This window comes from Cinclus cinclus, chromosome 28 (assembly GCF_963662255.1).
Source record: "Cinclus cinclus chromosome 28, bCinCin1.1, whole genome shotgun sequence".
Classification (NCBI taxonomy): Eukaryota; Metazoa; Chordata; class Aves; order Passeriformes; family Cinclidae; genus Cinclus; species Cinclus cinclus.
Window position 1 is genome coordinate 1,923,491 of NC_085073.1, and position 24,992 is coordinate 1,948,482.

General features: G+C 49.5%; 2 protein-coding genes across 2 annotated transcripts; both read right to left on the reverse strand.

Annotated features, from left to right (window-relative positions):
* Positions 1 to 1,111: 1,111 nt before the first annotated feature.
* On the reverse strand, positions 1,112 to 15,491 carry MBD3 (methyl-CpG binding domain protein 3). The gene is made up of 8 exons (XM_062510015.1): positions 15,436 to 15,491; positions 11,157 to 11,213; positions 8,997 to 9,156; positions 6,789 to 6,926; positions 4,743 to 4,833; positions 3,677 to 3,854; positions 2,347 to 2,544; positions 1,112 to 1,243 (listed from the first exon to the last, which is right to left on the reverse strand). Exons 1-7 carry the CDS (start codon positions 15,489 to 15,491, stop codon positions 2,352 to 2,354), a joined length of 873 nt encoding a protein of 290 aa, XP_062365999.1. The 3' UTR covers positions 1,112 to 1,243; positions 2,347 to 2,351.
* A 5,323-nt stretch (positions 15,492 to 20,814) lies between these two features.
* LOC134054335 (cytochrome b-c1 complex subunit 10) lies at positions 20,815 to 24,098 on the reverse strand. The gene is made up of 3 exons (XM_062510014.1): positions 23,992 to 24,098; positions 22,685 to 22,819; positions 20,815 to 21,054 (listed from the first exon to the last, which is right to left on the reverse strand). Exons 1-2 carry the CDS (start codon positions 24,039 to 24,041, stop codon positions 22,699 to 22,701), a joined length of 171 nt encoding a protein of 56 aa, XP_062365998.1. The 5' UTR covers positions 24,042 to 24,098; the 3' UTR covers positions 20,815 to 21,054; positions 22,685 to 22,698.
* Between the last annotated feature and the right edge of the window lie 894 nt (positions 24,099 to 24,992).

Genomic DNA, 24,992 nt, shown 5'->3' on the forward strand with positions numbered 1-24,992 from the left:
CACAAGTTACGCCAATATGCTCAAAGATGTACTGGATGAGACTGAGGAATCAGTGAAGGTACCCATGGTGAAGCTGAATACTTAGAAACACATTAAGGCAGGTTTCACATCAGTCCAATTTTTGACACAAAATGCTGGTCACTTCACTGCACATGCAAATAAGAAAGATTCAATACTTAATAAAAAGCTTTAAATTCATTTTTTAGATATCAATTATAGAAAAATCAACCTTTTTCCTTTTTTTTTTTTTTTTAAGAGGTCAGAACATTACTGCACACAAAAGCAGGTGTGTATTCACACCTGTTGGAATGGATCCCCTTCCCTCCACACTGAGGAACAGAGGGCAGGTTCTTGGCACCAGAAGAGAAACAGGAGGAAGTTTTCCTCATTATCAGTCAGAAATGAGTCATTCTTCCATCCCCAGTTGAGACAGTCCTTCTGACTGGACTTAAACCAAAATAAAATATACCTCAGGCTGGGTATATTTGCCTCCAAGACTCTGTTCAGAATGTCTGGACACAGAGACCTCTGTATCCAAACCATGGTGTGGAATAATCCAAATCCCCAGTTCCCAGAGCTGGCAGCCCAAGTCCTCGAGTGCAGCTTCCCCTTCTCACCCAAGCTCAGGTGGGAGAGGCACTGGCAGCTCAGCTCTGAGATTACACTTCCAAGACCAATGTGGTCTTGTGAGGAAATGGCAATTCAGTGACTGGAATTCACATGTGGAATGAACCATTCACAACATGAAATGACCTCCCTACAATCAGGTACAAACAGGTAGCCCACAGCAGAGTAGCCAAGGAGTGAAACAGCATCTCCCTCCCTTGGGTTAGAGAAAAAATTGTTTCTGTGGGTCATTAAAAGTACTTCAATATAAAAGCTTAAAAATGTATCACCCAGCACCGACCCACAAAAAGTAATACCAAAACAAAATAATAATAAAAAAAGCCAGCAAATTCAGTTCCTAGGGTTTTCCCTCCCACCATGTGATATTCCTTTATCCCCTCCCACTTCTGCATTCCCAGTCACCCTATCCCATTAGAAAAAGGAAAGGGTATAGAGTTTAGCCAAGTTCCATCTGCAAAACTCCCCAGCAATGAATGAACCATCAGCTTCCACATTTCCTGAAGTCCATCCAAAGGCTCTGGGGTACAGTTGGACTGGTGGTACACTCCTGGCTCTGTGAATGGTTGTGCTGACCCTGCTGAGTGGGTTTATACTGGGAATTCTTAGATGGAACTCCCTGAAAGAAGAAAATATAACACCTTGTAACTTAAAAAGAATTTTTGTATCTTTTCTTAAAAGGAGAAATCCCACTGTCACAACACATCCATGTTTTATCTCCTGGATTTCACCTACAGCAGTCAGTTTCTTCTGGCTCCTGCCTGTTGCCAGACCTCGATAGCAGAAAGGAAATAAAGGTATTCACTGTCCAAATAAAGCTACTGTTGGTGATACAGGCAAATGGTAAAAAAAGAGTCCAGATAAATGATGGGATTTCCCAAAGGCCAAACAGATTGCACATTATAATCAATCCTCAAGCTTCAGGGATTGCTTAACAAAATCCATCTTTCTCCTGCCTGAAATGAAATCCCCATTGCCTCCAAAGAAGGTCTTCTGCTATTCATCCTGAAAAGCCTCTTTTTTCCCCCACTACATTCTTGATTCTTGTCTCAGAGGCTCTAGAGGAGGTCACTAAATTGATCTTAGAGCTGGAGAACCACTCCTATGGAGACAAGCTGAGACAACTGGGGCTGAACTCTGAGCCTCCTTTTCTCCAGGCTGAGCTCCCTCACCTCCCTAAGCCACTCCTAGTGCTCCAGAGCCTTCCCCAGCCCCAGTGTCCAACCTGGCCTTGGACACTTCCAGGGATCCAGGGGCACCCACAACTGCCCAATATCCCACCCAGCCCTGCCCTCTGGTAGTGGAAGCCATTCCCTGTGTCCTGTCCCTCCCTCCCTTGTCCCCAGTCCCTCTCCAGCTCTCCTGGAGCCCCTTCAGGCCCTGCAAGGGGCTCTCAGCTCTCCCTGGAGCCTTCTCTTCTGCAGGTGAGCACCCCCAGCTCTCCCAGCCTGTCCCCAGAGCAGAGGGGCTCCAGCCCTTGGAGCATCTCCGTGGCCTCCTCTGGACTGGCTCCAGCAGCTCCACGCCCTCCTGATGCTGTTCCCCAGGGCTGGGGGCAGCTCTGCAGGTGGGGTCTTGTGCTCACCTCCCCCATTCCTGACCCAAGGCCACCACGCCTTTCAAAGCACAGGCTAAAAAACAAAGATTAATCAGTATTTAAGATTCCTCCTGAAAACCTTCCTGTCCCAGTGTTTAAGGTAAGACACAGCACTATCACCTTACCTGGACTATACATTTTCCATCTCCTGGTCATGGTCCTGCTCCTCCTCTTCCTCTTCTTCTTCTCCTTCCTCCTCTGCTCCTTCCTTCTCTGAGGGAGGCTCTCCATCCCTGGCGATCTCCTCCACATGGGCCAGCATGTCAGCCATCAGAGCCTCCTCCAGCCTCTTCCTCACCTGCTGCACCAGCTCCTCCTGCTTTCTGCCCAACACAAGGGACACCCAACATCACTCCCAAGGCTGCCCCTGGCAAGGGAAAAGAATCTCCAATCCCTCCAACATGAGACAAGCATGGACTGGAAACTCCACTGTATAACAAACAAAAAAACCCAAAAAAACCAACAAACCCAAAAAAGTAAAAAAAAAAAAAAAAATTCCCACCTGGCATTGTAATGTAAGTGAAGATGAAAAACATAGGAGTCCTGCACCTGTTGATTTCTGGCCGAAATTTGGCTATTCTAGTGGTTGACTGTATTTTTTAGCCTAAGGCTAATTTTTAACTCCAAGTGCTACTATCTAACAAGTCAGCCTACCCTGCACAGACTTTCCAAAATAAGACTGGAGAAAATGAAGTTTCAGGCCATTTATTTCTGCTCATTTTCCTTTTGAGTCCCAACTCTAAGAAGTCAAAGACACAGCAAAGAAGTGATCAACAATCAGTGGTTCATGGGGCTCCTATTTCAGCTCAGCCACAGGACATCAAAGTTACAAACAGACTGTTTTTCCTGGTTATTTATGTCTCAGTCAAGCACAGAAAAATCATCCTGCACTTCCAAAAGATTTATCAAACAGTTAAAGCAAGGACTGCCTTTAAATACTTAATGAATGCAAATTGCATGCTGCAGGCCTTTGGCATATTCAGTTCTTCATCAAAAGCTTAAAGCTGAGTTTGACCAATCCTGATTTAACAATATTTCATTACCAAAGCAACCTATAGCAGAATAAACTGCATCAATTCATTTACTGATACAGAAGAAGGCAAAGAGAATCCAATCCCACTGTTTGGGATTTTTCCAATCCACCTCTGATCAGAGGTGCCTCAGTCAAGGTTTCCCCAACTCAGACACTTTTGTAAAAAAAGGAAACTTGACATGAAAAACAAACATGAGCCTGAAACTCCAGAGTAACTGAACACAACCAAAATAAAAAATAGTGAGCTTTATGCATATGACAGAGCTTAATGGAACTACTTTTGTCTACTCTACGGCTAGAGAGCCATTCACATTAATTCCCAAGCCACACTGTTTCATGAGACATTCAGAAAGAAAAGCAAAGCACTGTTTGAGCACAAGGAACCTCGCTCCAGGACACCAAGTGCTATTTCCAGTTCACACCTGATATCTTCATCTGTCACCATGAAGGCTTTGCAGAGAGGCTGGGAGGTGTTCAGCCACACCCCAGGGTTCTTCTCCACAGCTGCAGAGAGCTGGCCAGTGATGGGCATGGTACTGGTGTGCAGGGCACTGGCGATGGCAGAGAGCAGAGTCTCGTCTGTGCAGCCCGGACCAACCCCTGCAACGGGGAGGGAAATCCATAACCAGCACTGCCCCAGGCACAGAGCAGGAAATCAGGACAATGGGAATTAAATTTTAATGGCAAAGCACAGGCTGTCAGTTTGAAAGCTCACACAACATAAATCTCAGATCTAAATGTTTCTAACAGCACCTGTGCTGCTCTCTGAGGGTATTGAAACTTTGAGCAGTTCCTCATTTTGTTACAAGCAGAGAGAGCAAAAACCACCAAACTGGAAAGGGAAGAGTTTTCCATTCTGCTTGAACAAGGCTCAGAGAACTGGAGGTGTTCACCTGGAGAAGAGAAGGCTCAAATGAGACCTCAGAGTCCCTTGCAGCCTAAAGAGGCTCCAGGAGAGCTGGAAAAGGACTCTAGACAAGGGCTTAGAGGAACAGGACAGAGGGAATGGCTTCCACTGCCAGAGGGCAGGGCTGGATGGGATGATGGGAAGGAATTCCTCGCTGTGAGGGTGGGCAGGCCCTGGCACAGGGTACCCAGAGCAGCTGGCAGTGTCCAAGGCCAGGTTGGGCACTGGGGCTTGGAGCAACCTGGGATAGTGGAAGGTGTCCCTGTCCATGGCAGGGATTGTGACTGAATGAGCTTTAAGGTCCCTTCCAACCCAAACCTAAACAGCATTCTGGGATGCTCTGCTGTTTCTGGGAAATGAATCCCCTGAAATGCTGAGAAGCTTTGCTTCAGTGTCTCCTCAGAACAAAGGGCACTGGAACCCCCAGGCAAAGCACTGCAGCTCCTGCTGCAGCAGGAATGGCCATGGCCTGGCCATGGCCCTGCCAGGCCCTGGGAACAGAGAGCTCACCTTCAGCACCCTCATTCACTGCTGCCAGGTGCCAAAATGCCAGCCCTGAGTGAAGGGCACCCTCTGATTACCTTGCAACCCTTTGGGAAGGTCCATTGTCTTCACCAGCTCCTCTGCAATGTCAAAGGCATTCAGTCCACTCAACTTCTTCTCCCAAAAGAGCTGCAGTCAAAGCAGGTGGTTATTGGTGGTTATTGGCACTACCAGAAATGGAACTGACAACTCCACAAAATCCCTGCTTCCTGTGCAGAGAGGGAACAGCAGTGCTGGGGACAGTTTAATGTGGATTTACCAGAGAAAGGGACCTGCCACCTCCAACAGCAGGAACAATCCTCATTGCCAGTCAGCCCCACAACTTCTCTCTCCCTGTTTGCTGCCCTGGAAAACTCTTTTCTTCCAGGGCTTGGTACTTTCACTGCTCTGAGCTGCAGCAACAAGGCCAGGCTTGCTGACTTTCAGCTACAAGCTCACAGTGTGAGACAGCCTTTTTTACACCCTATTTCTCTCCTACATATCCCACAGAAAGTTAAGAAATGCAAGAATTGTATTCAAGGTAGGATATTATTTCCTTCCTGTCCAGAGTTTGGTCCTTTCCCCCCATGTATGGTCCTTAACCAGATTTCGAGTCATGGGTTCTCCCCAGGCTAAAAGCACCTGAATGTTTGGTGTGGCAGCAAGTCAAATACATCATCTTAATACACCTTTAACTTTGCACCTGGTGCAGGAGGGATATCAGGAGGATAGCAATGCATAGCTGGAGGACCAACTATCTTGCAAATAACCACATTTTTACTGAGGTTTTGAGAAATCAAGAATTCACCTCTAACAGTCCATGCATATCCCACCCCTTTTTCCTGCCTGTCAAAATCCAAGTGCATCTCACCCCACATGACTTTTCCAAAAAGGGGAATGAGGGCATTCACAGGCCAAACACAGGCTGGATATTCTCTAACCTTTCAAATAGGTGATCTTTTTTTTTCTTTTTGTTACCCAGAGAAGCTGTGGCTGCCCCCTCAAATCCTGGAATTATTCAAGGCCAGGTTGGATGGGGCTTGGAGCAACTTGGGATAGTGCAAGGTGTCCCTACCCATGGCAGGGGGTGGCACTGGATGGGCTTCCAAATTTTGCAGAAACATCTGAAGTCTGCTGAGCAAAAGTCAAAATATTCTGCAGTCCAGTAAAATATCTTGGAACAGGAACTGGGAGAGGGCATTTTATCTTTAGTGTTCTCTTCTACAGCCTTAATTATAAAAACTGCAGGAATATCAACAACATAGTGAACATACAGGATCTACTACCCCAGAAAACCCTGGTAAGACACTGCCAACCTACTAAAAAAAAAAAACAGAAAAAATCCACCCCAACCACTAAAAAACCCCACCCATTTCAGATAAGTTCTATCTCACACCTAGAGGTTCCTGTTGAACTAGGTTTATGTAATTCCTAAAAACTGCCTTCAAAATGCATTTTTATAAGTTTTCAGAAAAGGTTTTCAGTGTTCCAACAGGTACAGCTCATTTTACCAGGGCCTTCCCTTGTCCTGAGCACCCTTTCCTTTAATTTTGGTGTGTTGTCTTGCTTGCAAATACACATTATGATAAGAAAAACACTTTGATTTAATACGAATAATAACATGCTATGTGAATTTAGAGTTGACTCCTACTGATGTACTGTCCCTTGCACTGCAACAAATACCACATTGGACGTGGTCCATGCAGGAACATAGATTTAATGGAACATGGAATTCTTACACAATTGCAACATTTGACAGTGACTCTAAACCTAAGTGTCTTCTGAAGTGGTTACACGGTCCAAGTAATTTTGTTGCTACTATTTAATTTCAGCATTTAGGATATTCAGATTTAGCAAAACCAGAACCGTGATCTAATCAAAGGTTGGAGTTTGTAAAATCCAGTGCACAGAGTCCCTAACTAGAGACTGGGAATGGGATTTATTGTGATTTTAAGAGCTGGAAGCTCTGCTTCTGAAAGATCAGATTTTTCTGAATTCTGAAGTGTCAGAGATCAGGAATTGTCAGGGAGTATTTGCTCAGCATCAGAAAATTAAAGTGGATTATTTTGCTCCCATTAGCAAACCCAGGAGTTTCTCAGCCTTACCTGCCTGGGCTGGTCCACAGCTTTCTGGGGGTCACTCTTCACCTTGTTGCTGGGGTGGTTAGTGATCTTTGTGACAGGCTGTTTGAAGATAGAGGCTGTCTGCCTCACAGGCAGGGCTGTGTTCAAATCAGGCTTGCCCTGTTTCAAATAAGAAAAGGAAAAACCCACAAATACAGTTTCAATTTGCTAAAATGCTATTACAGCCACAAAGAAGTGCAGCAGGGAACAGTTCCTGGCCTTGAAATCTTGTCAAATCTCAAGTTATACAAGTTAGGCTGCTAAAAATACATAACTAAATTCAAATCTTGCCTTAGACCTATCAAAGTTCTCCTCTCATTCTGTTTAACATAGCAGCCTCCTCTCATGTAAGTTCACACACATCAGTTTTACTCTCATTTTTAATGACTTTAGGAGTCAGAACAAACCACATGTAATCACTGTAAGAGAGGATTACAACACAATAGTTGTCATAAACACAAAAAATTATGAATTAGGGATTTAGAGGCTGGTTTCTGAATCCTAAAACCACTCCAAACCATTCCTTCTAAATCCAGTTGTGACCAATAAACAAATCAACACAGCTGGAAGCTGAATCCCTTTTTTAACCTTTGGTTCTGAACAAAGCTCATCTTTTAAATGAAGCTCATAATCAATTTTGCACTACATGACTGCATTTTCTGTTAGGGGAAGCACAGAAGACTGCTCCTCATCCCCAAAACCTAAAGCACAACTCTTGGAATGGCTGTAGGACACGCTTTGTTCTCAGGAACGCAAACACTGTGTCTGCTTCACAGATTTATTCATGAGATGTAGAAAAGATGCATTCAGGACAAATATAATTCTGAACCATCTGGGTGCTAATCCATTCCAAAGCCAGTGATAACATTTGTACATTTATTGAGAGTTTTCAGCAGAATTTTTAGCCTGAGAGGTGTGTGAGCTACTGGTCTCTGCCTCAAGGCAGGTCTCAAAATATCACTGCAGCACCCAGGACTGCAAGAAATGTTCCCAGCACTCTCGTGATGATGATCCTTGACTGGCTGATGTATTTTAAAAATGAGCATTGTGTCTTTTCCACATTCACGGTTTAGGTGCATACACAGCAGCTTTTGGGTTCTGGGAAAGATTTTAGCATCTGATGAAAATCCTTAGGAATGACCTGGGACAATTGATTCAGACAAGAAGCCTGTCACTGCCATCCTGACACCTCAACAATCTGGATTACCAGATAAAGAAGCTTTTATTTTATTCTACGAATAGGCCTCACTCTTCCCTTTCACACTTTTTGCCCCAAATGCCACCTTTCCTGACATCAGTGCCAAAGCTGGGTCACCAGCACAGCGCGGGAGCTCCAGCGAGTCACTGGCAGGAGCTGCAGCATCTCCTCATCCCTGTGGACCCAAATCCCTCCTCTCCTCTCAAACCAAAGGCAAGGGCAGGGCAGAGATGCTGCACAACCCCAGATGTGGGGCTCTGGAACAGACTGTGCCTGAGGGAGGTGAGCACTCACTCCAGGTAGGGGGATCACAGAATGATGGAATGGTTTAGATTGCAAAGGACGCTAAAGCCCATCCAGTGCCACCCCTGCCATGGCAGGGACACCTTCCACTGTCCCAGGCTGCTCCAAGCCCCAATGTCCAACCTGGCCTTGGACACTTCCAGGGATCCAGGGGCAGCCACGGCTGCTCTGGGCACCCTGTGCCAGGGCCTGCCCACCCTCCCAGGGAACAATTCCTGCCCAATATCCCATCTAGCCCCTCTGGCAGTGGAAGCCATTCCCTTCATCTATCCCTTGTCCCCAGTCCCTCTCCAGCTCTCCTGGAGCCCCTTCAGGCCCTGCAAGGGGCTCTGAGCTCTCCCTGGAGCTTCTCTTCTCCAGGTGGGCACCCCCAGCTCTCCCAGCCTGGCTCCAGAGCAGAGGGCTCCTCTGCACTCATTCCCACAGGTGCCTTTCTTGTAATGGGAACTGAGGAAGGTGACAGTCTCTTCCCTGCCCTCCTCCACAGAAGACTGAGCAGTGACACAACTCTCCTCCACAGCACCAACCCCCTGGCAGCAGCATTTGTCCAACTCCTGCCAACAGAGATGTTCTGACCCAGCCCCAAGTTCACACTTCAGTCCTGAAATGCTGCGTTTTCCCTCTGTCCCAGACACTGCTCTGGCAGTCCCACAGCAGGCAGGGGAAGTGCTGGTGCTGCTCAGTCTTACTTTGGCTTGGTTGGAGCAGTCGTAGCGCATCCTCTGCCTGTTCTTGTTCATTTTGTTCATCAGCATTTTCCCCGTGCGGAAGTCAAAGGTGCCCAGGTCCATGGAGCTGCCCAGGTAACGCGCCAGCTGCGGCTTGCTCCGGAACTTCTTCCCACTGGGGCTGGAAAAAACACACCAGAGAGGGATGGAGGGAAACTTAAACCCTGTGGGCTTCCACAACGCCACCTCTGCAACTCAGGAGAGAGAATTTTTATTTCCTTCCTGAAAAACACATGCTGGACTTTCAAGAATGAAGCTCACATTCAAATCTAAAACGTATGGATGGTTTTGCTTTCATGTTGACTCCTTCTCATGTGGAACACACAAGTTAAGCTAAAATGTTTTAATATGTCAAGAAGAAGATTCAGATCAGGTAAACAAATGTATCATAATGCACACAACAACCATCAAGGGAGATCTCAACACAGAAGAACCTTTCACTGAGTTGACTCTCATAGTAAATGCCCATTTTCGAGTACAATTTCTTCTCCAGGGACTGCTGCATTTGACCAGCACCACAAATGCTCCTTGTCTCCTCTCCCTGCCCCTTGAACAGCACATTCAGGTTTGATTCTGTGTCTTTTGTAGCACGCTGAACACTTCAGAAAAGGAAAAAAATCAGAAGTTAACTACTGACAAGCTGCAAAACAAAGAATCACAAAGTGATGCAAAGATAAATGTCAAAACCTCGTAGAACTTTGCATGAATGGCAAAAGGGAAGAGAGATTGTTCTGTAACACCTGGGTTTCCATGAAGACTCAACCTGGAGAGCAGGCACAAATTATTCCAAATCCTTACTGACGTTTTCTTTGGGTTTTTTGTTTGCTTGTTTTTTTAATAAACCAACATTAGGAGATAAAATAAGCTAGTGTATTATGGTTGCAGTGTGGAACTATAAAGACAATAAGTATTCTTCACCTTCTCACTGAGCATCATAACAACACCTATTTATTCCCTTAATTACTCTCACTTCTGGTTTTCTCCAGCTTTCAACTTGCATATTCAATCCTAGCTCACATCCAGGAGAAGCTCATTCCCTGTATATCCATCCCACAGTCACAGGTTAGTGGGCTGGAAGGCATTTTAAGACCAAAAATGCCAGTTACCACCTTATCTCACACTGATGAGATATTGACAACCTTACCAGGGTCTTAACAACAACAACAAAAAACAAAACAAACCAGAAAGTGTATTTTTACATATTGTCTCCTGCTCTGAAGTTTTATTAGGGAAAAAAACAGCATAAGCAGGGAATTTCTGGTATAGGACAGTGACAAAGCAATTAGGCTAAGTCAGATTGTGCACAGAAAAATAGGTTAAAAAAAAAAAAACAACAACAAAAAAAAACAAATCCAGAAAGTACTGAAGTATTAAAAGCTCTCCAAAAACTGAGATAAATTTAATATAAATTACACTAAAACTGAAATTAGAAAAAGTCTCTCGAAGGAGTTAAGACTGAAAGGTTGTGGTGATCCCACACAGCATCTGCTTAGAAAGCTCCTGGCTCCAACTGCTCCCAAGCTGCTTATCCTGCCTGGATCTCCTTCCTGCCACTACCACTGCTCACACATCCCAGTGTTCATGCAAATGAACCAGCTGAGGAAAATAATCCATCTTTGGAGGGCAGGGAGGAGGAGACCCTCCACCACTGGTTATTCCTCAGCTGGACCAGCTCCCTGTGGAGCTGCACTTGAGCCAGGAGACAACACAAATTAGGACCAAGCAGCCAGGAGCAGAGCCTGCGTCCAGCATCAAAACTGTGAATCCCTTTTTCATACTATAAAGGGAGTTATTTGCCTCAGTCCAGAGAGAGGAATAACCAACTCCAGCAGCTTTAGGGCAGAGCTGTCGCCGCCAGTGAAGCCAGGAAGAGAAACTCCTGCAACATGAAGAACATGGCACTGGTTCCTTTCCAAGATCTGCTGCTCCAATTTAGGGTTTAGTGTCTTAGCAGGTTTAAAAATAACACATTAAAGTGCAGAGTATCTTCCAGAGCAGTCAGTACAGTCAAAGACAAGATTTGAAGTGAACAGAGCCCTTCATCTTTGTGTGTTTAGTATGTGCTGTGGTCATTTTGCAAGGAAGAACTGAAAAGCTGCTCAGAGTCTCAAAAAAACCCACCTGAAATGACTGAGAGTCCTGTCTCTTCCTGGGGAAGCTTGGCCCAAAGGAAAAGCACTGAAATGTTCAGAAGAAAAACTTTTATTCTGATTAGGTCTTACAAAAGGCAGGATCATCCCCAGGCTCTCTGTGACAACAGCAGACCAGGGAGCAAAGCTATGACCAGAAGGTGACAGTGAACTGAAAAAGGAAGGGGTGGGGTGCCCTGGAGCTCCTGGGGACCCTCTGGCAGGACCACGCAGGGCACCTGCACACACCTGGGAAGGTCAGAGGTGGGAGGGGTGCCAGAGGAACCCAAAACTTGAGCGGGATCCCTGCTGCACACCAGGGCACACAGAAACTCCCTGAACACCACGGAACTCTGAGCCCTGTTAAAGCACCCTTTAAATGTCACAAAATAGAGAATTTATTCTGCTCCTCCTGCACTCCTGGTTTTAAAGAGGCCCAAAACCGAGCCGTTTTGGTACAAAGCTGCAAACCCCAACCTCTGCTCTGTAACATCCCCTCAGGCAGCGACGCTGAGAGCTGGATTGATCCGGGCTCCCGATTTAGGCTCTGTCACAGTTCCCCGTGCGTGAAAGGCAAGGACATGGCCAAGTTCCAAAGGAGTTTACAAGTTGCAAAGGATTTTCCATGCTCGTCCATCACCAGCTCCAGGGCTTTATTCGCTTGGGCCGCCTGGCTCCCGCTAACAAAACAGACCTGGCTGCTGGGAGCCACCCCGAGCCACCCCCAGCTCTCATTCCCAGACTTCTCCGTGAGGATAAAGCCACGTTCGGGGCAGCCCATTGAAGGGCCAGGCTGCCAGGTGCCCCTGCTCTCCATGTGCAGCTCACCCTTTGTTTCCTGCCTTATATTCTTAAGGAGAGAGTGGCTGCCCAGGCCCTCTCCCCTCCTCCCTCATCACAGTCTCCTCCCCTCCGCTCTCCCATTTAGCCTGCACAGGATCTGCACAACTTGGGAAGCAAGGGACAAAAGACAAAAAAAATCCCTGAGCAAACCCAGCCACCGCCTGCCTCTGGAAGAAATGGAGGCAGGAATAAGCCAGGGAAAACGGGTCACCGCAAGCAGACACTCAGAGCCCCGTTCCCTTACTGGAGGAGGCAAGGGAAGAACACAAAATGACTCTCCCTTCTTGCTTTCCATGGTGCTCCCTCCCTCGCTTCTCTCCCCAGCTTTGCTCCAGACAAATCCTAGCCAGGGGCTCCTGGAGGGGTGCAGGACCTCCCGAAGGTGCTCCAGGGAGATGGGGACCCCAGGACACCGCACAACCCACCAGTGTCAGCGTCTCTTTCACGGCATCCCCATGTTACCCCTGGATGCAGCACCCACACCCAGCCCTGCCTCGGGGTCCCACACTCCAGATGGGTTATGCTGGGATGGGCTGGCACGGCCATAAAACCACGCCAGACCAGGTGGGGACACCTCCAGCTGCCACAGCCTAGCCCACACCCTTACACATCCACAGCCCCATCCCACGGCTCCGCATGGAGCAGCCTCGGGACCGACCTGTCCCAAGCACACGGAAAGGATGACGCTCCCTGCCCCACAGAGCACCGGGGGGGTGTCTTCGTTCAGCAACTTGGACTCCAACCATACCAAAAATAAACCTCCCAAAAAAACCCCCACAAAATTCCCCAAATTTCCAGAAGCATCACATCCCTTAAGAAGAGCCCAAGTGGCAGCTCCATAACACCGAGACAAACACAAATACAACCAGATGATTTTGTAGAGCTCAACTCGGGCATCGCGGAATCATGGAATTGTTAAGGATGGAAAAGACCTTTAAGACCATCAGATCCAACCGTCACCCCAGCATCAGCACCACGTTCACCACTAAACCATGTCCCCAAGTGCCACATCCACATGTTTTTTGAACATTTCCAGGGATGATGATGCCACCACTGCCCTGGGCAGTCTGTTCTAAACCTTCACAACCCTTTCCATGAAACAAATCTCCCTAATACCCAACCTAAATGTCCCCTGGTGCAACTTGAGGCTGTTTCCTTCTCCTGTGAAAAATCATGAGTTTTCCTGCAGGCAAACCAGAGCAACAGAGGAAAAGCAAAGCACAGACTCAGTAAAAGCATTCTGCTCCACTTTTTTTTTTTTTTTTAAAGATTGTACTGATCAAAACATCCTTGGAGGAGTGTTAAAAAACATTCCCTTCCGACTTCTTACATTTGTGCTGCAAAGGTAAGGCATTCTCAACAAAATAAGTTTCACACAAGAGTGTGAAGTTTCCCAGCAGTGATGTCAACAACTTGAGGCAGAGACAAGCAGCGATCCCAAATTTCTTACACTTGGTCATCAAACCTTCAGGAGAAAAACACTCTAAAGAAAAAAGTCCCACAAAGCGGCATGAAATTCTCCCTCCCCTGTGTGAGAACCCTGAGTTTGAAGAGAGCTAAAACTCTCTCAAAGACAACATGACACTTGGACAAAATCCCTGACACAATTTTCCTCCTGAAATCCTCCATCCCTGCACTTTTCCTGCTCACTCTAAATCCAGCCCACAAGTCCCACCATATCGGCCAGAAACTGTCCTAAGGAGGAGGTTCAAGGACTGGCTTTAAAATCCTGCCCATGGACTCATACCTCGAGGAAGATGTATTTCCAGCCAGAGACTGGCTCACATCTCACAGGGGGTTTTCAACAAGCCCTCCCTGCATCTTTATATCCCTGGGAGCTGGACAGAACAACAGGCAGAACTCGCACAGGTATTACTGAACGGCCACACCTGCATTTGCCACTCTGAGGTAATGCAAAATGCAACAGAAACCAAAAATGAACTCAACAAAGCTCTCTTCTACGTTTGATCGCTGTCCAAATTGATACAAAGGGAAAACCTGTAATTTGGGAATAAAAGCGTACTACTTATCCTCTGTCCCCCTTAAAAAAAAACAAAAACCTCAGACTCTGCAACTTAACAAACAAGTTCTGGGAAAAACAGGATCTTTGAAGCTTTCAGCTGTTGGTGGTGGCCTCATCCTGCCCTCAGCCCCCGAGCTGCAGCAGCAGAATCGGCTTCACGCTCTTGAGGATGGCATTTTCTGGTTCACTCACCCTTTTCTCACAACCATAATGATTCTAAATGAAACCTGAAGCTAAAGCTGTGGCTGCCCCTGGATCCCTGGAAGTGTTCAAGGCCAGGCAGGACGGGACTGGGAGCCACCTGGTCCAGGGGGTGGCATCCCTGCCCAGGGCAGGGGGTGGAATGAGACGGGCTTTAAGTCCCTCCCAACCCAAACCACCCTGTGAGGATTCTGTGACAGATGCAGAAGTTGATGGTACAGATTTTCCCGACCAGCAGGGCCAGGTGAGGACGCAGGTCGAGCTCCTGCCGCGCTCCCAGCTCTCGCTGGACCCGAGTTTCACACCTCAGCCCGCGGGTGCCCGTGGGTGCGGGGAGGATGCATATGGCCACCTACAGCAATATGAGCCATACAGGGCTATAAATAGAAACCCTTCAGATCCCGGGCCATGTGCTCCCCCCACAGCCACACTCCCGTGAAGGTGCATCCCGAGCCCGTCCTGGGGCCACCGCCGCGAGCAGCCGACGCTGCCTCCCCAGAATTCCTAAGTGCACCCAAAAAGCAGCAGAGCGAGCCCCGAAAAAGAAAAGAAGAAACAACAGCCCTGCTGCTCTTTTGAGAATAAAAAGCCCCCGGGTGTTCGCAGGGCACGAGCCGCCCCGAGGGGACGCGGGGACTCCTCGCGGCGCTCCCCGATCCCTGAGGGGGCCGAGCATCCCCGACCCCCCCGCTGCTGCCCCGGGCCAGGTCCCCGCTCCCTTCCCCTCCACCTGTGGCTGCAGCCCCCGCCCGGCCTCCCGCGGCCCCCCCGCGCCCGGGGCGGCCCCGCCGAGCGCTCCCACCTCTTCCGCTCCATGGCGGCTCCTCCCGGCCCGCTCCCGCCTGGCTCCGGCCGCCTCCCGCCGGCTCCTCCCGGCCGCCGCGCTCTCCTCCCGCCGCCGCCTCTTCCGCGCTCCCGCTGCCCCCGGGAGGCGGCGCCACGGCCCCGGCTCGTCCCGCTCCCGGTCCCGCTCCTTTCCCGGTCCCCGTCCCGCGGGCGCCGCCGGGCCCTGGCCCCGCTCCCGCCGGCCGGTGTGCGCCGCTCCCTCCGCCCGCCCCTTCCACCCACCGAGCCGCCTCCCACCGCCCGCCGCGCCCGGATCCCTCCGCCCGCATATAGTCCCTCCCCCCGCCGCCCCCGCGTGGGACCCCCCCCCCCCCGCACCCCCTCTCCCCCCGGCGAACCCCCACGGTCCCGGCCTTACCCCAGCGCCGAGCGCCGCGGGCTCCCCCGGTGTCCCGGCAGCACCGCTTTGGGCATCTTCCCCTGCACCCGCCCCGGCCGCACTGGCGGCCCCGCGACCCCCGGCCCCGCCCCGCGCCCCCGCCCGGACCCCCGGGGGAGAACCGGCCCCTCGCCATGGGGCTGCCCCCGGGGAGGTTCGTGGGGTCCGTTCCGTGCAACAGCAGCATACCAAAAATAAACGTTAAAAAAAAAAAGACAAAAAGGGGGGGGGGGGGGGGGAAATCCACACATGAGGAACTGAAGACAAAGCAATGAAAAGTTTTCCAGCAAAGTGTGTAAACCAACACCTACTGCAGCTGCAGTAGCACATTTCCTACTGTGGTACCACCAGGAGAGCTGTGTGCCTCCTGCTACCAAGGAACATCCACCTGGGAACCCCAGCTTTGGGAATGAGGTACCACTCAGCACCTGAATTCCAGCAGCTCGTGTTCCTCGCCATTTCAGTATCCACATGCTGGGAAACACCAGGAGGCAGCCTCCTTCCCAAAGCAAGTCAGAGGAATCAGTTTTCCTTTAATTAATGATGTATTAGATTTTTGTAAAGAATCCTGCTTGGAGCAGCAGTCAGAAGGGATCGGTGTCAGACACTACAGCAGGGGTGTCCATAGCAGTGTGTCCACTCTCTCCAGCCCCCACGCTGGTCTGACATCAAACTGTGTCAACAGCCAGTGCTTCCTCCAGTCATCAACTGGCAGTATCTTAGAATCCTGGACTATGCTGAGTAGGAAGGGACCTATAGGGATCAAGTCCAACCCTGCCCAGACACCCCAACAATCCCACCCTGAGCATCCATGAGAGCGGTGTCCAAACGCTCCTGGAGCTCTGGCAGCCTTGGGGCCAGGACCATTCCCTGGGGAGCCTGGGCAGTGCCCAGCACCCTCGGGGGAAAGAAGAACCTTTCCCTGAGCTCCAGCCCAAGCCCTGACACAGCTCCAGCCCTTGCTGGGCTCCTGTCCCTGTCCCAGAGCAGAGCTCAGCCCCTGCCCCTCTGCCTCCCCTCGGGAGGAGCTGCAGCCCCCGAGGAGTCTCCCCTCAGTCTCCTCTGCTCCAGCTGAACGAGCCAAGTGCCCTCAGCTGCTCCTCAGACCCTTCCCCAGCTCCGTGTCCCTCCTTTGGACGCTCTCCAGCAGCTTTGGCTCCTTCTGATCTTGTGGTGCCCAAGGTGCCCCCAGCACTGGAGGTGAGGCTGCCCCAGTGCAGAGCAGAGTGGGACAATCCCTCCCTGGCCCTGGTGCCCCCCAGGACACGGTGGCCCTTAGGGCTGCCAGCGGTGACTCAGATCCAACTTGCCACTGACCAGGACCCCCAGGTCCCTTCCCACGGTGCTGCTCTCCAGCCTCTCATTCCCAGCCTGTCCCTGCATCCAGGGCTGCCCCATCCCAGGGAAAGAACCAGCACTGGCCATCGTTAAACATCACATAGTTAGATATTACTTACTACCTTTTTTCCCCAAGTCAGAGCTCACTCACTCGCTGCAAACTCCCTCGTCTGAAAAGCAGCAGGAGATTGAGGGAAGATGTGAGACGTGTCATGGATGAGAGGGAAGCCCACACCCCCACAACGAGCTGCAAATTGTCCAGGCTGGGGCCCAGAAACTGGAAACAATTTCCAAGAGCCTGGTGTGACTGTAGGTGCTGGGTTACATTTGCTTTGTTTAAAAAGGTTTAAGATCCATGAGGGTGGAGGTGATGTCTTTAATTTCATCAATGCTCAGCTTTGCCCTGAAGGCATTCCAGCTCCCCAGGGACTGGGGTGTGGTAGTTGATGCTTTCTCCTCTGGGCTCACAGGTAGGAAACATCTCGGTCTGCCACTGCTATTATTTCCTGCAATCTTGCACAAAAGAAATTAAAAACTTCCAATTTCCACTATTGATCAAACCCACTGTATTTTCCATAAATGCACTTTTTAATAAAAACACCCCAAACCTCACAATCCAGCTGCACCGATACCTTTGCAACCAAAAATTTGTACTGACATGGAGTTTTGGAGCGCAAAAGGAAAATTAAGTGCGGTGAACCCTTCAGTTGTATTTTTTAAGAATGAACTGGCAGAGCTAGAGGCAAGTGGAGCTGTGACTTTGGATATAGAAGAGGATCCCTAAAATGTCCTCTGAACCTGGAGCTGAGGGTATTAGGAGGTAGAAAATCAGTTCTCACTGGCAGCTGGCACTGGTTTGTGGAAGGGAAACATTTACTTTCTCCTAGGACCGCGTGAAATGTTTGGGTAGAAATGAACTCTTGAGCCGAAGGGAAAATATTCCAGTGTTCCTCTGGGAACACTGCCAAGGTGAGGTACTTGCAGGTATAACCACCAGTTGAAAATGGATTCAGCTGCCAGAGACTCCGTGTTGCCACAGGATGAGCAAATAATAATAATAAAAAAATAACCAAAATCAACAACCAGAGTTGTTGTCAGGAATGGAAGGAACCAGCAGGATATCCTGACAAAAACTCTTGATTTCACTCTGCAGGTATCCCTGGTTTGAAGCTTCCTACTCTGCACTCCCAGAGCCAATTGAGGAGCTTATTACAGAGCAGGATTGGCCACGGAATTCCCAGTCCAGGAGCTCAGCAGAGGCTCTTCCACGAGAAGAGCCCAGCAAGGGCTGTTGCAGGCTCACAGTGCTGAGGTGGCTGCAGTAAAAAACCCCTGTCCCATCTCCACTCGCACATTCCACGAGGGAAGTGAAGTGGGGGTACCACAACAAGGACAAACACGTGGCAGGCAGGAATGCAAAGTCTCCCTTTTCATAGGCGCTGTTTCAAAGTTACATCATGAGCTCAGAGCTTGTTTGATGCCTGTAAATCCAAAGCTACCTCTGTGCCCTCTCCAGGTTTGGAAGGGGAAGCTTCTTCCCTCCCTGTCAGGTCATTGTTTTTTAATTTGTTCCTCCTACATATGTGGTATTCATAGCTCATTATGAAAACAATTAACTGTTAGAAGAGAAACAATGCTAGGATATTAAAAATTAGAAAAATCACCCATGCCCCTTGAACAGTAATTATCTGAAATTTAACAGACTTGCTCAAGAATGCAGAAGGTATTTCCAAGAGCGTGTTTCTTGCTCTTGTAGCAAGAGAAATAAAGCAACTAAAACAGTTACACACTAATCCTAGGGTTAATTAGCAATAAACCCACCACTGAAAATGCTGCACAAAGAACAGCCAAACAATCCCCAAACAAATCCCAGGTCTGTACATTCCTTGCAGTGCTGCCTGTGCACACAGCTGGGATTTTAAATATGTTTTTCTCCTTTCAGTATCTCATCTCACCTCCTGAGCACACCTCTACCACTGGGGCTGTGTAAAGGTGACTGTCACCACTGACTGGCAGCTCAGGGACCCCAGGGTCCTCAGAGAGATGGACACCACAGACCCCCAGCCTCAGGCTTCCCAAAGAACTCCAAGCCATGGGAACAGGTCACTCACCCATGGAATAAGGCAAAACTGCCTCAGGGAATTTCTGAAGGAGCAGGTTACACCCATCCTGTGCAGGTGTGTTACACAAATAAAAGTAAGAGCAGAGACTGAGCTGGCCAGAACTGAGGCTGCAATCCTGCTGCTGTGGACAAGGCTGACAGAATATCCACTTTTCAGGCATAATTTGGCTGGAAATGGATCAATATCAACATCTCCACGTATGGAAGAGGGCTGCCCTTGTCAAAGCTACACTCAGTACCCTGAGGTTAAGGTGAGGCTTTGGCCTCCTGCAGATCAGTCAGGAGCACTGCTGGAGCAGGGAGGGACAGCGTGAGGAATCAGCACCGCTATCCCATTGTTCCATAAACTTCTGTTCCATCAGAACCCAGGGAAGCTGCCCCAAGGCTGCCAGAGCTCCAGGAGCATTTGGACATCGCTCTCAGGGATGCTCAGGGTGGGACTGTTGGGGTGTCTGTGCAGGGACAGGGGCTGGACTTGAGGATTCCTGTGAGTCCCTTCTCACTCAGGATATTCCAGGATTCTGTGACTGCATCTTACTGGACACAGCAGAGCAGCAAAGGCAGTTTTTGCACATGAAAATGATATTCTTTGCCCCCAATTAATTAACAATGATGCTGCTGAAGCAACACTAAGAAATTTTACTGCTAATTTAAGTAATGCAAGTGTCCTGTATAGTGCCACTGTTAGGGCAGCTTTTCCAATTGTTTTCCATAGAAACACCCCTGAGAGTGACACAGCCCTGCCACTGATACACAGGCAGCACAGCTACCACAACTGGGATTTTCCCCTAAAAAGATTCAAACCTTGCCAAACAGCCAAACATCCTAGTAAGAAGAAATTGGGCACGGAGCAGAGAGAAAACAGTGACCCTGTTGCCACACAGATGAAGTCTGTTTGTAAATTCTGATCTTTGTGAAAAGGGATGAACTTTTACCCCCAAGTCTGAGTCATCTGTGGCTGAGTGGCAGAGAGTAGAGCAAAATACTCCTTGTTCTTCCTTTTGCTAACAGCTAAAAACTCTCATCTAAAGGGTTGTGGTAGGGGTTTTTCTAACAGCTAGGAACTCTCACCTAAAGGCTTGTGTTTGAGGGTTGTATCATCACTGGCTGCAGTTCACAAATAAATCTATGAACTGAGGAGATAGATTCTTTTTCTATTCAAACCCCAAATTAGGAACTGAGCAGCTCTCTGAACCCCTGTTTTTCATCCTGGTACAAAGAAAGACATCTAGGATTTGGGACCAGCCTTCCTCAAGCCCCTAGATTAAGTCAGAAAAGCTTAAAAATTAGACCATTTAAGGGGTCCATAAATTGATGTTAAAAACCCCAAATTCTTTCTTTAAACTACATTTCAGGAATCTGTTACCATGAAACTCTGCAATATTGGCTGTGAAAAGTTAACTGTATCCATGAGGCCATAGTGATCCAGGAATGATGAGCCTAAAATCAACACATCCCTAAAAGTAGCTCAAGAGCTGTAACTGATATAAATAAATCATCAAACCCAGTATCCTAGCAGCCAGTGGTGGATTCCCAAGGAATCTGCACAGGAAGGGGCAAACATGTGGCAGACCTGCCTTAGGACACACAGTCCAAGAAGCTGAAGACATAACAGGGTGCCCAGAGCAGCTGTGGCTGCTCCTGGATCCCTGGAAGTGTACAAGCCAGGTTGGACAAGCCTTGGAGCAATCTGGGATAGTGCCAGGTGTCCCAGCCCAAACCTGCTTGTGATTCCATGATTCTATTACCCAAAACCAAACCAGGAGTCTGGTCTTAAGAATGTGGACTAAGAAGGTAACACACACACACCAAAAAAAAAAAAAAAAAAAACAACCAAAAAACAAACAAACAAAAAAACAAACAAACAAACAAAAAAAACAACCCAACCCCCCCCCAAAAATCATTCACATGGTTTATTTTGTACATCAGGTTTATAAATTACTCCCATCAAGGCAAGATGTGCTGGAAAAGTGCTCAGAGGAAGTGGTCAGTGAAGGTGAATTTGCTCACAGCTGTTCATGAGAGAGGCAGACAGACAGATCACAAGTTGTTGTAGAATCTGTACTGGGCATTTCAGGGTCACCCCAAGCAGGCTCTCAGCGGACGGATGCTCCAAACACTCTCCAGCAATAACAATCCTACAACAAACACACAGCAGTTGTTAAGCAGAGCTTCCTGCACAGTGCCACAGCAGCCAACAGCAGAGATCTCAAAAGCCTCCAGTATCCAGGCTGGAAGTTTCTGGTACAGGAGCTGATCTGGGTGTGAGTGTGCAGGCCTGGAGTCCCTTTGGAAGGGAGCACAGGCCACCACAGACACATCCCCTTTCTCTGCTCCTCTTTCCAGAAGACTGACACACAAAGTTCTTACTTCAAACTGGGAAACACAGACTGTTGGTTCAGGAATAGAGCAGTGGACTTACTACTGACAACTTTTAAGGAAGGAAGGCCCTTAGAAGGCAATTTAATTGCCCTTACATAACTTGAGAGCTTCTCCACTTGAAAACTGCTCTCCATCCAGGTTGGATGGGGCTTGGAGCAGCCTGGGATAGTGGAAGGTATCCCTGCCTATGGCAAGGGGTGGAACTGAATGGGTTTTAAGGATCCTTCCCACCCAAAACACACTGTGATTTTATGGTTCTATGACTAGTCTTTAAACATCACAAGGACCCAAAATGCCTCCAGCTCGGCTGACTTCCAAGACAAGTTTCATTCCTCTCTTGGTTACAGAAGGATCTGTGCAATACCAAGTTTGCAAACAGTAAATTGTTTAATCTGCAACAACTCTTACTGAAAAAAGACTTAAAAAGTACTGTCTGTGCTTTCCAAACAGACTGACTTCCCTACAAAATACTGTGTAGCTGGAACACAAGTAGCTCACTTTTATTAATCAATATTTAGATGTAACTGTTATTCTGACCAGAAGAAACAAAAATGGACAGTTTCCTCTGGACTCGAAGTTTCCCCATTACCATCCTTTAATGAGTGGAAAAATCTTGACTCCCTTCTATCTGCAGCAAGGAAAAAAGAAATCTGAAGCCTGCCTACTAGAAAGAATATGCAGTTAGAGCCCCAGTAGAAAGATTTTCTAATTGGTGCTCCAGCTTTAGGAATGATCAGACTTTCAGAACATTCAGAACAGCACTTCTGATATGCATTTAAAGAAGGAACATAACCGAAACCTTGAAAAAGCAAATCTTCAAAAGGAATTTTTGGAATACAATAACCAGCTCTGAAAATTCAATTTACTTTTAATACCAGCTACAAGAAACAGAAAGGAGCCTGAATTTTCACAGTCACAGAAGTAGTCCTGAGCTTGTAGCCCTTTGCTCAGGAACAGAAATAAAGAGATAGGTCAAAGGTTCCAAATTAGGTTGATCTGACCTCTTAAGAACCACATTATGTTGTGGAAAATCTGTTGCTTGTGAAATATCACTTGAAAAAACATATTCTAATGAATATTTCATCATTCTGGTGCTCTGTGAAGCTCCATTAAAAAAAAATTAAAAATTAAAAAAAAAAAAAAAAGACTGTGCCCCAGGCAAAGAGGAAACATCTACTGTTACACCAACATGGAGTTATTGTGTTCAAGTATTCCAGGACAGGTTGTCCTGGACAAGGCTGGGAACAATCTGGGATAGTGGAAGGTGTCCCTGCCCATGGCAGGGAGTGAGCAGGATGAGCTTTAAGGTCCTTCCAACCCAAACACGTCTGGGATTCTGTGATCTTATCAGTCTATTAAGACAAGAGATGCAAAAACAAAACTCACCATTAGAGGGAAGCTCAGTCTTTAGTTTTGTACTTGCCGCCAATGTAGGGAACATACTGCAGGACCAGCTTCCAGTCTGTGGCCCAAATCACACCAACACCAGCCACACCACCCCATGTTACGAGGGTGGGGGTCCTAAAGAAGAGACACACACCCAGGTAAGCAACTAAATAGCACTGTAAAAGGCCTGGCAGATGCTCATGGCTGAGGTACCTGAGAAAGTCACTTCAATCAGGAAAAAAGCTTAGAATTCTGGAATATCCTGAGCTGGAAGGGATCCATGAGGAGCATCAGCTCAGGCCCTGTCCCTGCCCAGACACCCCAACAATCCCACCCTGAGCATCCCTGAGAGCGGTGTCCAAACGCTCCTGGAGCTCTGGCAGCCTTGGGGCCGGGACCATTCCCTGGGGAGCCTGGGCAGTGCCCAGCACCCTCGGGGGAAAGAAGAACCTTTCCCTGAGCTCCAGCCCAAGCCCTGACACAGCTCCAGCCCTTGCTGGGCACCTGTCCCTGTCCCAGAGCAGAGCTCAGCCCCAGCCCCTCTGCCTCCCCTCGGGAGGAGCTGCAGCCCCCGAGGAGTCTCCCCTCAGTCTCCTCTGCTCCAGCTGAACGAGCCAAGTGCCCTCAGCTGCTCCTCAGACCCTTCCCCAGCTCCGTGTCCCTCCTTTGGACACTCTCCAGCAGCTTTGGCTCCTTCTGATCTTGTGGTGACCAAATTGGACACAAAAATACTGAAATAACCTCACAGACCTGGAACAGCGCTAGTCCCCAGGGCAGCGAAGATATCTGACAGGAAAAAGGTCATAGTCTTTTACTCAAAAAGACAACCACTCAGCAAGAAGACACACTGCCAAACACTGCTGCAGCCACATCCCGTCGGTTCTGACCCCCACGAAAAAACTTCGTTTTGCCTCCCACAGCCCTGCAAAGCGCACCCACGGGCACTGTTATATTTATATATGCTAAGTACAGCCAGCCCCGGGTGGGCCGGAAGCCCTTTCCCCGGCTCCTCGGCCCCTCAGCTCCGGCCCAAGAGCTGGTCCGCACCCCGCGACCGCCCCAGCGACCCTCACAGGGCGCAAAGCGCGGAGGGAACGGGGAGGCCTCGGCCAGCACTTCGGGAAGGGGTCGGGACGCCCCTCAAGCCTCCCACAGTGCGCGGCCGTGCCCGGAGGACGCGGTCAGGGGAGCGCAGAGCCCCGGGCAGGGCGGACAGAGCCCGGGTCGGAGCGCACAGACAGCCCCGAGTCAAAGCGGGCAGGCCCGGGCAGCCCCAGGGCCGGGTGGGCAGCCCGGTCCCTCCTCACCAAGTCTGCAGCAGTTGGGCGTAGCGCGGCCCCAGCAGTTGGCTCAACATGGCGATGGCGCCGCCTCAAAGTGACCCCGAGCGCCGGCGCGGCCGTGGCGGCGGGGCCGCTCCGAGCACGCGCGGGGCTGCGGCGGGGCGGGGCTGGCTCCGTCACCGGCACCGGCACCGGCACCGGCACCGGCACCGGCCCGCGCGGGGCTGGTGGGCTGCGGCCATGCCTGTGGGCGAGGGGTACGCGGGCCCTGAGGGGACACGGGGACTCAGGAGACACAAGCCGAGGGAAAGGGCTGTGGCCACGCTGGAGAGGGGACACCAGCCCTGGTGAGGCACGGGCCTTGATGGGGCAGGAGCCCTGAGAGGACGCGGGCCGAGGGGACGGTCTGTCCCCACACCGGAGAGGGGACACGAGTCCTGAAGGGACGGTCTGTCCCCGTGCTGGGGAGAGACGCGAGCCCTGAGGGGACACGAGCCCTGAGGGGCGGCAGTGCTCCCACACTGAGCTGAGACTGCTTCTCAGCCTCCTGTGCTGCAGGGAAGTGCCCCCTTTCCAGAGCAGTTTCCCCAGAACCCATCAGTGCCTCTGCAAACCCTCCTGTCATGGCCACTCAGTCTCCCCCAACAGGAGATGGAGTTTCCAGCCAGGTATTGCAGGAGGCGGTCATAAAAGCATCATCAATTCCATAATGTTCCCCAGGCTCTGCTCAGAGCCTGCCCATGAACATGAAAGAAGAGCACTGGAACAGATACCCCAGAGCAGCTGTGGCTGCCCCTGGATCCCTGGAAGTGTCCAAGGCCAGGCTGGACCAGGCTTGGAGCAACTTGGGATAGTGGAAAGGGTCCCTGCCCATGGGATGAGCTCTAGGATCCCATAGAACCCAAGCCATTCCATGATTCTGTGATTGTCTGGCAATGTGGGCATGACATGCCATTTGCCCACAGGATCTGGTAGTCTCATCCCAGCTCATCTCCAGCTGGTAGTGACTCATCTCCAGGCAAGGA